The following is a 14,177-nucleotide window of genomic DNA, read 5'->3' as shown; positions in this document are numbered from 1 at the left end:
CCATGAGGACTTGAATCAGTAATATAGTCACTGGACTTGAAGTGTTGATTTCCTGGCAAAATCACTGTTTTCTAATGTAGAATGAAACTAAAACATGTTGTGTTGACTTGTTAGTGTTTTAAGACAATTTTAAGAATTAGTTTAGCTAGGCAGGAAATATCTGTGTTCATTAAACCATTTTTTTTTTTTGCTTCTTTTACTTTTTATTCAGTATTCATCCATTTGAGATTTTAACAGTGCAGCAAACTATGGAAAGTCATGCATACAGATTTGCATTCTCAACAGACATATTTTATTGAACTGCCTCATTAAACATTAAAAATGTGTCTTCAGAAAGACAGATTGAAGTACTTCCCTTCAGCTGTTCTTTGATATGTAACTTTACAAAATTTTTAGTGTAAACATATTATAAAAAGAGAAGAAGATATTTTGAAATAAAACTACAATTTTGTTTCCCAAATGAAATGATCCTTATTTTTGATAACAGGAAAAAGACAAAGCTTACAGGGTGGTGTTCAGAGCATGCAGACATATTTTACAGCTCTGTATAAAGCATAGGCTGAGAAAGAATTCCTAATACGTAATCTCTAAACTGTAGTGGGAAATCATGTGGAATGGCAGTTGTACTCTGAATAAGCAGAGCCTCCACTTTGGGGAAAAAAATTCTTTTTTACCGCCTAACTGGAGTGTCAAAATGCTTTCATAGCAAAATTTTGAGTTTTTCTTGGCAGTAGCTTAGTGAAGAAAGTACAGAAGATATGCCTCTGGGTCTGATGTTCATATCTGTTCTGTGGTCTTTAGGGAAATTAGATCCTTATTTTTTGTATTAGATAATTGTCTTCAGAATTGTTAACATTAAAAATAGGCAGCTGTATGGTATACTTTTCCATCTAAATCCTTCATTATACATAGCTCAACAGCAAAAACTGATGCTGCATCTGAATGGTATAAATATATTTGGAATAGTGATTTGTCTGTCTTGTTGATGAGCTGAATTATTCTAACTTTAAAAGAAGTAATTGGAAGGTAAAAGTACCCTCTTTACCTTTTTTTTCTCTCAAGGCATTCTAACCCACAGTTTTCACAAGATGCCTTTCCTCTGTGCTCAGCAAATCAGTCAAGAGTTAGGCAAAAAGCCAGTATAAGATGCTGAGTGTGCTTGTGTAATACACTGAAAAAGTTAAGCAGCTGATGAGCTACATTGCACTGAATAAGGGTTTGAGAGTCTGGGTGGGGAGTTAAAACTTGTGATTCTAAGTGTTCTTTTAGGTGGAAAGAGAACATTTTGCCACTATTCAATTACCAAATTACTATTATCAGGTGTTTCTTCAGAGAGAGATACAGATGTATTAGAAAATCACCGTGGTGAATTTTAAGGTATAATAGCATTCCATTCATGCTAAAGTGACCTGTCAGCTGCTTATGTGAGGTATGGCCTTTCACTAGCTGTGCTTCTTTGTCCCACATCAATGAGCAATACAAGCACTCAGATTCTATCCCCTACCTTTTAAATTAAGGAGAGAAGAAGGTCTCTGAACAAGGAGAGAACCATGAAACCCCAGCATTTCTGTTACTTTCTTCAGAAAAAGCCAGAATCTGTTCATCCATTCCAAAACCTACCATGATTTTCTAGAACTCTGGGAAAAAGTGCAGATGGGAACTCAGTCTGTTGGATGAGTAGGCAACTCTTGGTAACTGTTTTCCTGGAAGCAGGAAAATCTATAGATAAAAAGGTACAGAAGTTTCCCAGCACTACGGTTAACAAACTCTGGTAGGTGACAGACTATACCTATTGGATGGATATGTTTTTGTTGTATGCAATTAAAAAAAATGAAGTCATTGTGTACCAGCAACCTATAAATCTTTAATGATTTCACAAGATTCCAATGTAAAATAATGAAGCCATGAATAAAGGTAAAACAACAAATTAGTGTGGACAGGCCTTCACCCTTGAATACAACAAGCTTAACTAGAAGACAGAAGGGTCACAGCTTTTCCACCTCAAGTTAGAAATTATTGCCAAACTGGGCTACAGAAATATATCATTGCAGTATTTAGATAAGCTATATAATAGGGGAAAAAATACATTGTCTGTTCTTTGAAGTGACATGATGTGGCTTGCAGGAACTCTTATTCTAAGTTTAGATAGGAAATAAATATGACTGAATAGATTCCTAGAACTTTTAAGAAAATTACACTAACTTTAATTATATTTGTTTACCTTGCCATGTAAACCCAAATACAGTAATTTAGTTAGTTTTACCATTAACTCCTGTATAACTATGAACAGACTGCTAGCTCTAGCCTAATTTTATTACAGTATTCAACTTCAAATTCATCAAGGTATCCTTACATTTGCTGTGTGAATATATTTATCTATAAGACTGTATGCATTTGGGCTATTCAGAAACCAGAAGACACTCTATTTAAGTATGTAGACACATTTGCTGTACCTTTTACTAAAACTCCAGTAGAGATACAAAATTAACTTTTGGTGTTCAGGTTAGTGTGGCACAAATGAATGAATAGTTTCTCAAACAATGAAGAATCCAAATTTGTGAAGATTTGCTTGCTTGCTTTGCTGTACTCAAAGTGAGACTCCATGATTTTAGGTATTTCCATTCCCAGTGTACACTGCGGGTATGCACATTATCAAACAGTTCTGTGTCATGTAAACTGATCTATGAAGTTAAACAGTTGGAACTGAGGATCCAATGTCCACACCATATGTTTCTGTGAAGTCTTATTTCAGACTAGCTCTTGTCTGGTGTCTGAGACTAAATGCCCATTAGCAGTCATAATAAATCAGATGTGCTGCTGAAGCACATCTTCTGGTTTAGTTTCATCCAAAGGAATCTAGTTAGCATGCTCTCTAACTGTTCCATGAGGCAAATCAAGTGGGGGAGATCAAGGGATTCAATTCAAAAGCATATTTCTCCTCACAATGAGGATGTGAAATTGAACACCCCAGAGTGGAGGCGATGCCTCAGTGGCTAATTTAACTGAGAAGTCAGTTTCAGATGTAGAACTACATGGGACCAGCCTGTGTTATTATTTTTCCTGTATTTTAATACTGGGCTAAAGGATTCTGTAGAAAGCAGTGTCTGTAGAAGGATAAACAAATGGGATGAAGACTGAACCTTTATTAACTTGCTGATATTTCATTTACTTATTTCTTTTGTGAACTGTTGGGTGGTGATAGAAAAAATTCAGCATTAAATGTCTTGAAAAGTACTAGTAAAATGTAAAATTACTTATCTCTATCTGTGCAGTACTTATGCATTTTACCTTCTACAAAGTGTTAGTCAGAAGTTATCCCACTTAGTGACATGCTAGAAACTGTGATTTTATTTTTCTATTGGTATTTATTAACAACATACAAAGATTTGTCTTTTGAACTCCTTATCTTTATAATTTGGCTCCCTCATTGGAATTCCTACAAGGTTCTAGTAGTTATTTCATTTTCAGATCTTTGATGCCTTCCAATCGCTAGATTTTTTGATTCCCTTGGTATCTTTTATTGATTTGGAAGTGTTTATACAATTTTTTTAAAATATGCACTTCAACATTAATTTGTATTGTGGATGAAGATAATCCTGAAATCCATAAATATGAGTTGTTCAGAAGTCTAAGCAATATCCATGTTTGGGGTCTATATGTGTGAACATGTATAAATATGCACGCTATGTAGTTAGTATTTGTTTATATATATGTAATTAAGCTATATATACTTATATAGAGAGAAAGAGAAAAAGTGTTTTTCAAAATGAGTATAAATAGTTTTCCTTAAAAATATGATAGGATAATAACTTGTAGAGAAAATGTTATTAATCTCTCAATTGTAGAATGTGAGGACTGTAGAGGTTTCAAAATTGCAACTAAAATATCTATATTCATCAGAAAATTATATTTATTATCAATTAACTTTTATTTTCCTGTATATACAGGTACATCAGTTCTACAGGTCACAGCCACAGATGCAGATGACCCTACATATGGAAACAGTGCCAGAGTAGTGTACAGTATTCTTCAGGGACAGCCATATTTTTCTGTTGACCCAAAAACAGGTGGGTATTCTATATTTCTCTCAGTGTGGTGATTTGGCTAATATGTTGCAGTTAACCAAGTCTGGTAGATGAAATCTAATGTACAAAGTGTAGGTGGGTGGGATTTTTTTTTTTTTAAATTCCTTTTATATCCTACTTCTTGCTTTAACACTGAAATTTAGGAGTTGCTATGTTTTGCTGAGTACTAAATAAACCTGCTGTGTACAGAATTATTTCTGCATCATGCCATGATGTGAGCCCTTCAGCCAAACTGGAATAGCACTTTTTGATCTTTTCAAGCCTCTATTTAGGAAGTAACTCAAGTGTGCCTAATACTTTATTATTTTCAATGCTTTGTTTTGTTGAAAGATAGGCTTGGGAGGATTACCGCATGTGTGCTTCAACACATATACCATAATAAATTAATATCATTCTTGTATTTATAAAACTGCAGTATTGCCATTTCACTAAAAATGTATTCCATGATTCCAGAAGTAGAATGAGCTGAAATATTTATTCTTAAACTCTATGCATTGCGTTCTCCTTTTTTCCACAAAGTTTATGTTATGTATAATGAATCCAAACAGGATTCTTTAAAGAGAGAAGAAATCGTTTTGGGGGATGGGGGTTGTTACTAGTTTTGGATTTTCTGAAGAGCATTATCTTAAAAACTAATATGATGATATATTTTTAGTACACATTTATAGTCCTTAATAATGAGGAAATATAATTTAAGAAAGTACTTTTTTATCTGAATTTTATAACTATTTTTCCTTATCTATATCAATGTTTTAATACTGAAGGGAAAGAATGAAATATAGTGATCCTTACACTTAACTGTAAGGAAGAATAATGATTTTTAAAATATGCTGAAGTGAAGTAAGTATAGTTTAAATAGTTTTCTTTGTAATGTTTTTACATTTAAGTCGCTTTGCGTGTGTATGTGAAGGTCTGTGAAACTCTGAGGTATACGCTTGCTCCATTACAAGAGAAACGTATGTGTACCATCTCAGCTAGCTTTGAGGTTGGGCCTGCTTTGAGTAGAAGGCTGGACTCGATGACACCTAGAGATCTCTCTCAACCTAAAGTATTCTATAAATTTGGGAGCTCATGTTAGAAAGGCCTAGGAGTGCAATGCCTGACAGGATCATGTTGGAGGACCATATTTGCTGGGAGGCAAACGTGATGCAGGCCTGTTCATACATACTGTGTTTCAGGAACAATTGCTGGCACACACCTTACCCACCATGTGTGAGTACGGTCTGACAGAGTACTGGGTGGCACAGACTAAACCACTCTGGGGTTCATGTTAACAATGAAGAGGTATTGAAAATCAGTGGTACAGTCCTCAAGCTCTCTCTGCCTTTTTTTTTTTTTACATAGAAATACAACCCTGGTCTACATTTCTACTTCTGTTTTGGCAATCTGAGGCAATGGCCTATACTTTTTATTTTTATAATGGTGTGGAACTTGTAGTCTGGAGTTGTTAATCAGTGAAGAATCATAATGGATGTTCTCAGTATCAGGTCTGTACCATAAAAGAAAATAGTATACTTATATCACTGTTTGTATGTTATAAGGAAAGCAGATGTGAGTGTATTTTCACTCTGTAAGCCTTAGGCTTTGACAGGGATTTAATAACACTTTATGAACTTAAACTGTTTTTAATATCTGTATAGAATATGAAAATGATTCTGATAGCCTATTAAAATGGCAAAAGAATAAACACCTTATGAGGTAAGTAGACAGTGAAACAGTGAAAAAACTGGAGAAAGCTTTATGATTTGATAAGTTGTCTTTTTATAACTGCAGAATAGCAGTTAATTTAATTTGGCCTGATATAATGGGAAGAAGTAGAATATTGGAAATGATGGGAAAGTCTTGAAGAAGAGTGTTTCACTATGAAGTTTCACTTTGAATTCCTGGGTTTTAAGACTCATTTTCTAAAAACATCACTCTTCTGAATTCATAAGCATTTTTGTGACCTATTTTTCCTAAGGCTTCAATTGTTCAATTCCATCTTAATCCTATTTTATGTGGAAGTTTTCTGAATTTACACTGATGTGCACAAACTTCCTTTACCAGAAAGAAAGATCCCAACATTCATGACTGAATGTAATGTTTGTAAAGCCTAATTATCTTTCTGTCTATCTCTAAAGCTTATTGGAGCTATCAGATGCAGACATAAAGCTGTTCATAGCCCTAGTATGAATATGAATCCTAAGAAGTCTTCTGCTTCTAGGCTAGTGTTGCCTAAACTGGGTTTTAAAGAGTTTACCATCTGAGGCCTTTAAATTTATGGATTTTTAGGAGCTTAATTTAAAATAGTTTAAATAGGATTTTAGAAGTCATACATCTAAAATATAATAGTGGGCCAGCACCAAATTACAAACTTTGAAGTAAAAAGAGCCATGTTCCTGGAAGAACCATCCTTCCTCCTGATCAGCTGGAGAAGGATGAGGTTCGTTGTGCCACTTTGAGCGCTGTACATTTCTGTCTGTGTGTCACCTGATGCATGTATGTATTGCATCTGTGTGTGTGCCTCTTGGAACACACACGCAGCCTCACTACTGCTTCTAAATCATGGATTAAAAACAGGGAGCTGCAACAACCTCACCTCTGTCAGGATACAGATTTGGCAACTTCCAACAGTCTTTCATTTTTCAGTTGATTTGCTCTAGGGCCTGTGTTTTGTTTTGTTTTTCTGCTGGGAAGGAAGAAGTGTACCCTCTGTGTGTAGAAATTTGCTCTAACTATGTTGTCATGGCTGTGAATGTCAGAACTACTGTCCATGCATAACATAAAGGGTAAGATTTTCAAAATCCTTTGAATTTTAATAGCTTTCTAGGAAGTGTTTTGTATTTATTAATTACTTTTAGTAATTAGCTATGGGATTTAATAGCAATTAGCTATGTAATTGGTAATTAGCTGTGACAGCCTGTGCTGGTTCCTGTATGCCTTCCTCCCCAATTGCGGCAAAATATTCTGCTGAATTTTTATAAATAAGTATGTATTAATAATGCTGATGAAAGAGAGAGAAGAAGTCTATGTCTGGATCCTAGGTATATTTGTAAAGATTATGTGCATAGACTTATATGGTTTTTTAAATCAAAACATTCAGGGAACCCCAGAAAACATGAGTCGCTTATCCTTTTGGAGTGCCATTAACCTCACTGTAAAAATAAAATAAAATAAAATATTATTAGTGAAGAGAAAATAATTTATTAATAGTATTTTAATATGGTTTCCCCTTCCCTCCCACACCCCACACCCCCTGTAGAACTTTGAACATCTTTTGAAATGCCCAAATACGCATGAAAACTTTTCCTAGGAGTTTAAGTTACAAATTTAATACCCTACTTTTCCCAAACCATGAGGTCCTTTGATCCATGAACTTGATGTAGGATCTGTCCCTGCTTGTTCTTTCAAGTCAAGTGTGGCTTATCAAACAGCAACAGTCAACATTTGACTGGTAACCCAATCCCAGAAGCTCTTTTTTTCTTGAGGTAAACCTCAAATTAGACTGTGTGTTTTTTCTAGCAGCTATAGCAGCCCACTTTCAGTGCCACATGCTTTGGGAGAGAGAGAAAGTGAAACCCACAGTTCAGTTTTACTGTTTACATAGTAAACCCGTATCTGGAGCATGTTAGCTACACACAGCTCTTCCCAGATGAATCGATCTTTCTGAAAAGAACATACAGAGTGAATTAATCTGTGGGGCATTTGTCCTTTCAAATCAGCAGTTATGGTTGCAACTGTGATGAAATAAGACATAAAACCTTCATTCATTGCAGTCTTGAACTGGAATTTAGACACTGGTAGAATGGAAGAAAAAGACACAATTTTATTGAATGACTGTGAAAAAACATTAGATAGTTGTATTTATAATGATCTGCTGTTACAGCAGTAACATTACAGAGATCTTAATCATGTATCAGCTTGTTTGGTTTTTTTTACTTGAAAACATTAAATAGTAAAGAAATGTGTATGCCTATTTATGAAAGCACATCACTGCAAATCAGCACGGACTAATTATGAAGTGTAAGAAGAGTGTCAGCCTCCTTCTGCTTTCTGTCTTCACAATATGAACGTCTTCAAGCATCCCTATAAGAAATTCTCTAATTATCTAGTTTGATTCCTGATTGAGACCACGATACAAATAATAAGCATAGTCAATGGCTGAATATATGTTTCCAAACACAGAGGTGTGCCTCATGAACACCAAATGAGCAATCACTCAAGTTTGAGACTTTTGTCCTCATCTGTAACTATTCTTATCCTTTTCTAAAGGTTCTTGGCCATAGTTCATATGGGAATGGCAGATTTTGTGGCATTATAATATGTAGAGTGTCATTTTAAAGTTGCACATGTATTCCTCTGCAAAAGAAGAAAAAATATCGTTTATCAAGTTATTCACAGATTTGATACTGCTAAATAAATATTAATACTTAAAATATAATTAATGGAATTTATTAAAAATAAGTTATTTTAATAGTGAGGTAATAATTATGGATTTAATTGATTAAGGTCTACCTCATTTCCTTATTTTAGAGAAAATAAATTGGTGTAAAGAGGAATTGCATAGACTTTTTAGTACAAAAAGGAAGAACAACCTTTGCATGTTTTATTAGCACAGTCTGTCGTGGTATCCCACATAAGAATTTGCTGTGCTAATTAGAGTAATGATAAGGTATTTCATGACCTTATGTCTCTGCCATACGTAGGAAATCATATTAGTTAGTAAAATAATTTCAGAAATCAATTTCTGCCCCTTACCTGAATAAGTGTCCTTATTTTTTATATTAAGAATTATTACTTTTTTTAGTTGAAATATCTCTCTTAGTGACATCTGTTTAAAATAAGCATGTTTACTGGGATTAACGATCCCCTGCTGATATTCAGGTTGGTTCATGTTAGAGTGTTAACTGAAACTGGAGAGTCCTTTTTGCTTCATGCTGAGAGGCTCCAGTATCATTTTAGTGACCTTACAGGGCTATAGAATTATCTTAGATAAATTGAATGCTTCTACTCTAAAGAAATACTTTGTGATGTCCCCTAACTCCACAACTTGTGCACCACAGCTGATGCCCAGGTTCCTGTCTTGGTCTTAAAGTAAACTTAACCTCCTCTATCACAGTTTTTACACATGGGCTCTTAAACTGTTAGTGTTCAATAATTACATCTTATAAAAACAGTAAGGGTGATTGAGGTAATCATACAATTTTGGTAATTACATATTCTGTCTGAGGTATGTAAGAAAATATCTATGGTGAACCTTCAAAATCTCACTTGCGCTTGCAGACCACTTATTTACAGCTATTAGCAAAAACTCCAACTTATATATGTGATTGGTTTCTACTTAGTATCAAGATGGGGTCACAGTGAAGAATCAGTCTGAAAGTTGAGTTAATTTTATTAGTGATACACTATGCTAACAGTGTGTAGGATTAAAATAAATTTATTTTGTGCATGGGTACTATAATTTTATCTTGAAGTTGTAAGAACTGAATTCCATATTCAGTTTTTTGTATGTTTATTTTCCCTCAAGGGATCTCTGAAATGTTGTAACAGAAATTACATCTTTAATGTATATCACTGCCAATGTCTACAGTTTGTTGTCAAAAGAATCACTAGAAATTCAAACTCAGAATTTGAAGGAGTCTTACCTTGTTGTCCTAATTCTATCAGGTACTGTACAATGCATTCCTCCAGTCCTGAAGGAACAGAAATATGTGCTCCATCTAAAAATATTGTCATGAATACTTGTTTGAGAGTGTCATCTGCCAGCTCTCAGCTAAGAGTAATGTAAATATTGTAATGTCCTTTGCTTTTAATTTTAAGTAAATATTAGATTTTCTACACCTACAGTTTTCACACTTTTAAGATAAATTCTGAACAATGGACTCTATTCTCACAGTTTTCTTGCATGTTCAAAATATTGATATACTATTACAGTTCTCCCTAGAGTTATTCAAAGGATAACTCAGGCCATCAGATAGACGGGCAGAGAGATATGAGCAGCTGAACAATCCACTGTTTCTTTTAGTTTTCTAAGGGCTTTGTTTTGATACAGTTGAAGATTTTGTAAGGGCATTTGTACAACTGTAACCTTGTTGTTTAGGCCTTGTTTTCCACTAGCATGGAAACTGCACAGAAGGGTCCTTTGTAATCAAAAGTGTACACGGAAGAGGGGCAAAATGGTGTGCTGCAGATGTGTAATAAGGGTAATACCCAAGCAGCAGCACTGCTTCAAAGCAAAGGTCTGTACAACCTAGTTCAGTGTTTCTTACAGTAACTGATATTTACTGGGTCATCCTCTTGTGTGTGTCTCCTGATGCAATTTTGCCATCCACCCCCAGGAGATTTTGTAATTTGCCCGCTGGAGCAGGACTTTGAGGAGCACCAGATGGATTGATCACTTGTCAGGACCAGTGTTCTGGCACTGTACTTCTTTTGTTGGTTACCTGGCACCACTCTCTTCAAGCATCAATCATATACTTAAAAAGGATAAGGCATAAGAGAGAGAAAAGCAAAGGCAAAAAGGATTGCCTGATGTTCTAACCTTGTTTTTCCTCTCCTGTGAGATGGACCATGTGTATCAGAGATTGATTTAAGAAATAAGGAAGAAACTATTCCTTGGTTATTCTGCTCTTGTTTGTTTCTGTGTTTGTTATTCTGTCATCATGTGGTGTTGTGAACAACTACTATGGACAATCTGTGTCGTCCAGCCACAAGTTATCAAAAAAAGAAAACGAAAATTGACACATGCTTCTGTAACTGCTAATTGGCAATTGGCATTAGATCATATTATCATCTTGCCTTCCTAACCAGGACTACTGCAATATGGTAACTGCATTCCTTTTGTTGGTAGACACCCTTTTTTTCTTTAAACTTTTAATCTATAAATACACATGTATTTTTACAATTACAACATAACGCCTGGATATTGTGGGCTAACCCCAGCAGGCAGAAAAGCCCCATGCAGCTGCTTACTCACTCCCCCCACAATAGGACGGGGAAGAGAATGGAAAGGATAAAAGAGAGAAAACTCATGGGTTGAGATAAAGACGGGGAAAGCCAAACCTGTACGCACAAGCAAAGCAAAACAAGGCATTCATTCACCACTTTCAATGGACAGGCAGGTGCTGAGCCATCTCCAGCAAAGCAGGGCTCCATCACATGTAAGGGTTACTTGGGAAAACAAATGTCATCATTCTGAATGTCCCCCTCTTCCTCCTTCTTCCCCCAGCTGAGCATGACGACTATCCTGGTTCAGCTAGGGTAGGGTTAAGTTTCCCCAGCAGTGGGGGGAAGCTCTAGCCGGGTTATTCAATACCATGCTGACGTCACGTCCGGGCGCCCAAGCGCGGGAAGAGGGGTAGAACGCGTGGGGTGTGCAGTCGCTCCTCTCGCTGTATCGGTATATCTCTTGTTCTGTTCATTGTTGTTACTGTTACTGTTATTGTTGTCGTTCTTGTTGTTGTTCGGTTTGTTATTGTTACATTGTTGTATTAAACCTTGGCTTATCTCAACCCCGGGGTTTGTATTTCACTCCCTGCCCTGTCCGGTCCGAGGGTGGGGGAGGGGCAGCGGCAACGTGGTCTCGGGTCCCGGCAGGGCCTAAACCACCACAACGACATGTACTATGGAATATCCCTTGGGTCAGTTGGAGTCAGCTGTCACAGCTGTGCTCCCTCTCAGCTTCTTGTGCACCCCCAGCACTGGCAGGATGGGGTGAGAAGTGGAAAAGGCCTTGACTCTGTGTAAGCACTGCTCAGCAGTAATGAAAACATCCCTGTGTTACCAACACCGTTTTGATCACAAATGAAAAACCTAGCCCCATAATAGCTACTATGAAGAAAAGTGACTACCCTAGCCAGGACCACTAGACTGGTGAAGCACTATGTTATTTATTCAACCAGATTTGAAGCCCTGATGAGAAAGCAGTGAGACATACATGATCATGTAGTCTGGATTCTGTTGCCACATCCTTTGCAGTCTTTCTCTTCGGTGTAAAATTGCTATCTGCTCACCATTGCCGGGTTTTGCTTTTACCTTCTATGGGGCACTGGAAAAGATTCCTAATGTTAATGATCATTAGTCTTTGTTTTCCATATTTCTAGATATTCATATTCAGATGAACTGAGGATACTAAAGAGCCTGCTGTTTTTTGAAGGTCTAAAATACTGTGCTGTATCTATTACAAAAGTTAAAGATCTCGGTGTGAGAAAAGCATTTCATTGCAAGTGTCTGTAATATGTCTGGTTTTCCAGAATAGAATTACTTCTATGAACAGGTGTTTCTCTCTGTGTCTCTGAACTTTTCACGAGGAATATAGAACCATTAAGTTCTGTGTTTTTAAACAAGGAAGGCTGATGTTCCATCTGAAGAAAGCATGGAAATTGCATGTGTGATGAAATGTGTTTAACTTCAGGAAAAGGGAGTGAATAAGATTTCACCCTAAAGCCACAAATACATTACTGTAATTTTAGCTCAACTGGGATAAGAGCCAGGACACTGACTCAGAAGATTAATGCACTAGACTCTTTAAAGACTCTGCCCCTAAGGACCAGTTCACATGTTAGCAGTACTTTTACAGATCAGTCTTTATTGTTGTGGAATTAAGCAGTGACTTTATTGCCTTTAATTGTGCTAACAGGTGTCCTTTTTCTAGACAATAGGTTATTATTGGCATCTCTAGTTCTACAAGAAAGAATTACTGGGACACTGAATCTTCTTTTTTTTTCCCCCTTAAATGTTTGACTGGGGGCCTGAGATGAAGATCTAGAGCAAAGCATTAAGGTGAACTTTGTAGAGGTGCCCTAATTCATACACAGCTCTGCTTCTTGCTACACATTTCCATTTTCCAGTTTAATTTCCCATTTCACAAGCTGTTGTGGGTATTGGTATTGTTTAGGATAATAATTTCAGAAATGCAATTAAAGGGTGGCAATGAAAATTTGCAGTGGCAATGAAAATGAGAGGGAGCAATATTGAGGTACTATTCCAGGAGCTATGTTATCTGCCAGTTTGGTAATGCTAAGATGCCTGCTTATGGTTGGAGACACACTGGCTATATATTTATTAAATGACTTAACTTCTTGCATCTCTATTTTATGAGTTTTTTACAAATATATTGTGTTAATAATGCTATTGCTTTAATAATAAGTTTGAGTAAGTTCATATTTTTGCCTTTTAATATTTTGAGAAATGACCAGTAGTGGTAGACTTGTGAAAAGGAAATGAGGCATATGGAATTGATTGAGGATACTGCTTGCTTTTAGTTGTTGCATATAAACAAAGATCTTCATAATGCACACAAATCCTGTGATTTAAAAGCATAGCTACTCTCAGAATTAATGTATAATCTACATTAGATCAATATGCATGCATTTACTTTCACACCAGTCTTCATCTTTTAGAACAATGCATGCATTTTCAGTTACAATCTGAATAAATGTGGCTGCTAAGACTTTGTCTTGTAATAAACCATACAGAACAACAAACCTAGTACAGTGATAATGCTTTTCCAAAGATTATGGATAAAGACAGTGCTTCTCAAGATATATTGTTCAGCAAAAATGATTCAACTGCAGTTGAGATACCTCCTAAGAAAAACTGAATGCATCCTTTATAAAATTAACACAAGCTCCATATCTATTGACCATCTACTTAAAAACCAAACAAACATAAGGTATTTATGAACAATTTTACACCAGTTTTAAAATATCACAACAGAAATGACATTTGGGGAACCTCTGTAATTCAGTTCTTATCTGAATAGGTAGGCAAAAAGAAAGTATCTCCAGAAACCACCAACAAACCTGTGATCTGTCCAGGAAATTTGACCTTTGCTGTTTGTCAGCATTTGTCCTCCCTTCAACATTTGACCTTGCAGCCTTCACACCGTCACTGCCTGTGTTAATGCAGAACACAAAGCCTGACAGTAAACTTTCCTGGTTTTCCTCAGGTGGTGTCCATCTTTTCTGAACTTGCCCCAGAGTGCATTTTCTTTTCCTTGTCAACTTTGTAAAGCCCAAGAGCAGCAGCAGAAGCAGTAGAGTGGGCTTTGTTTGGTCTTTCGGACTGCAGATAGGCTCTGATCAATCACAATAACCAGCAAATTTACCT

At 36.1% G+C, this 14,177-nt stretch overlaps 1 protein-coding gene across 1 annotated transcript in view; it reads left to right on the top strand.

Moving 5' to 3' along the window:
- Window positions 1-14,177, top strand: part of CDH18 (cadherin 18) — a 273,081-nt gene that overhangs the window by 131,789 nt on the left and 127,115 nt on the right. The window contains exon 5 of the mRNA XM_074826463.1: window positions 3,948-4,067. Coding sequence (XP_074682564.1) covers window positions 3,948-4,067 — 120 coding nt within the window. The remainder of the gene's footprint in view (window positions 1-3,947; window positions 4,068-14,177) is intronic.

This window comes from Strix aluco, chromosome 1, assembly GCF_031877795.1.
Source record: "Strix aluco isolate bStrAlu1 chromosome 1, bStrAlu1.hap1, whole genome shotgun sequence".
Lineage (NCBI taxonomy): Eukaryota > Metazoa > Chordata > Aves > Strigiformes > Strigidae > Strix > Strix aluco.
This window is presented reverse-complemented; position numbering and strand designations above follow the sequence as displayed.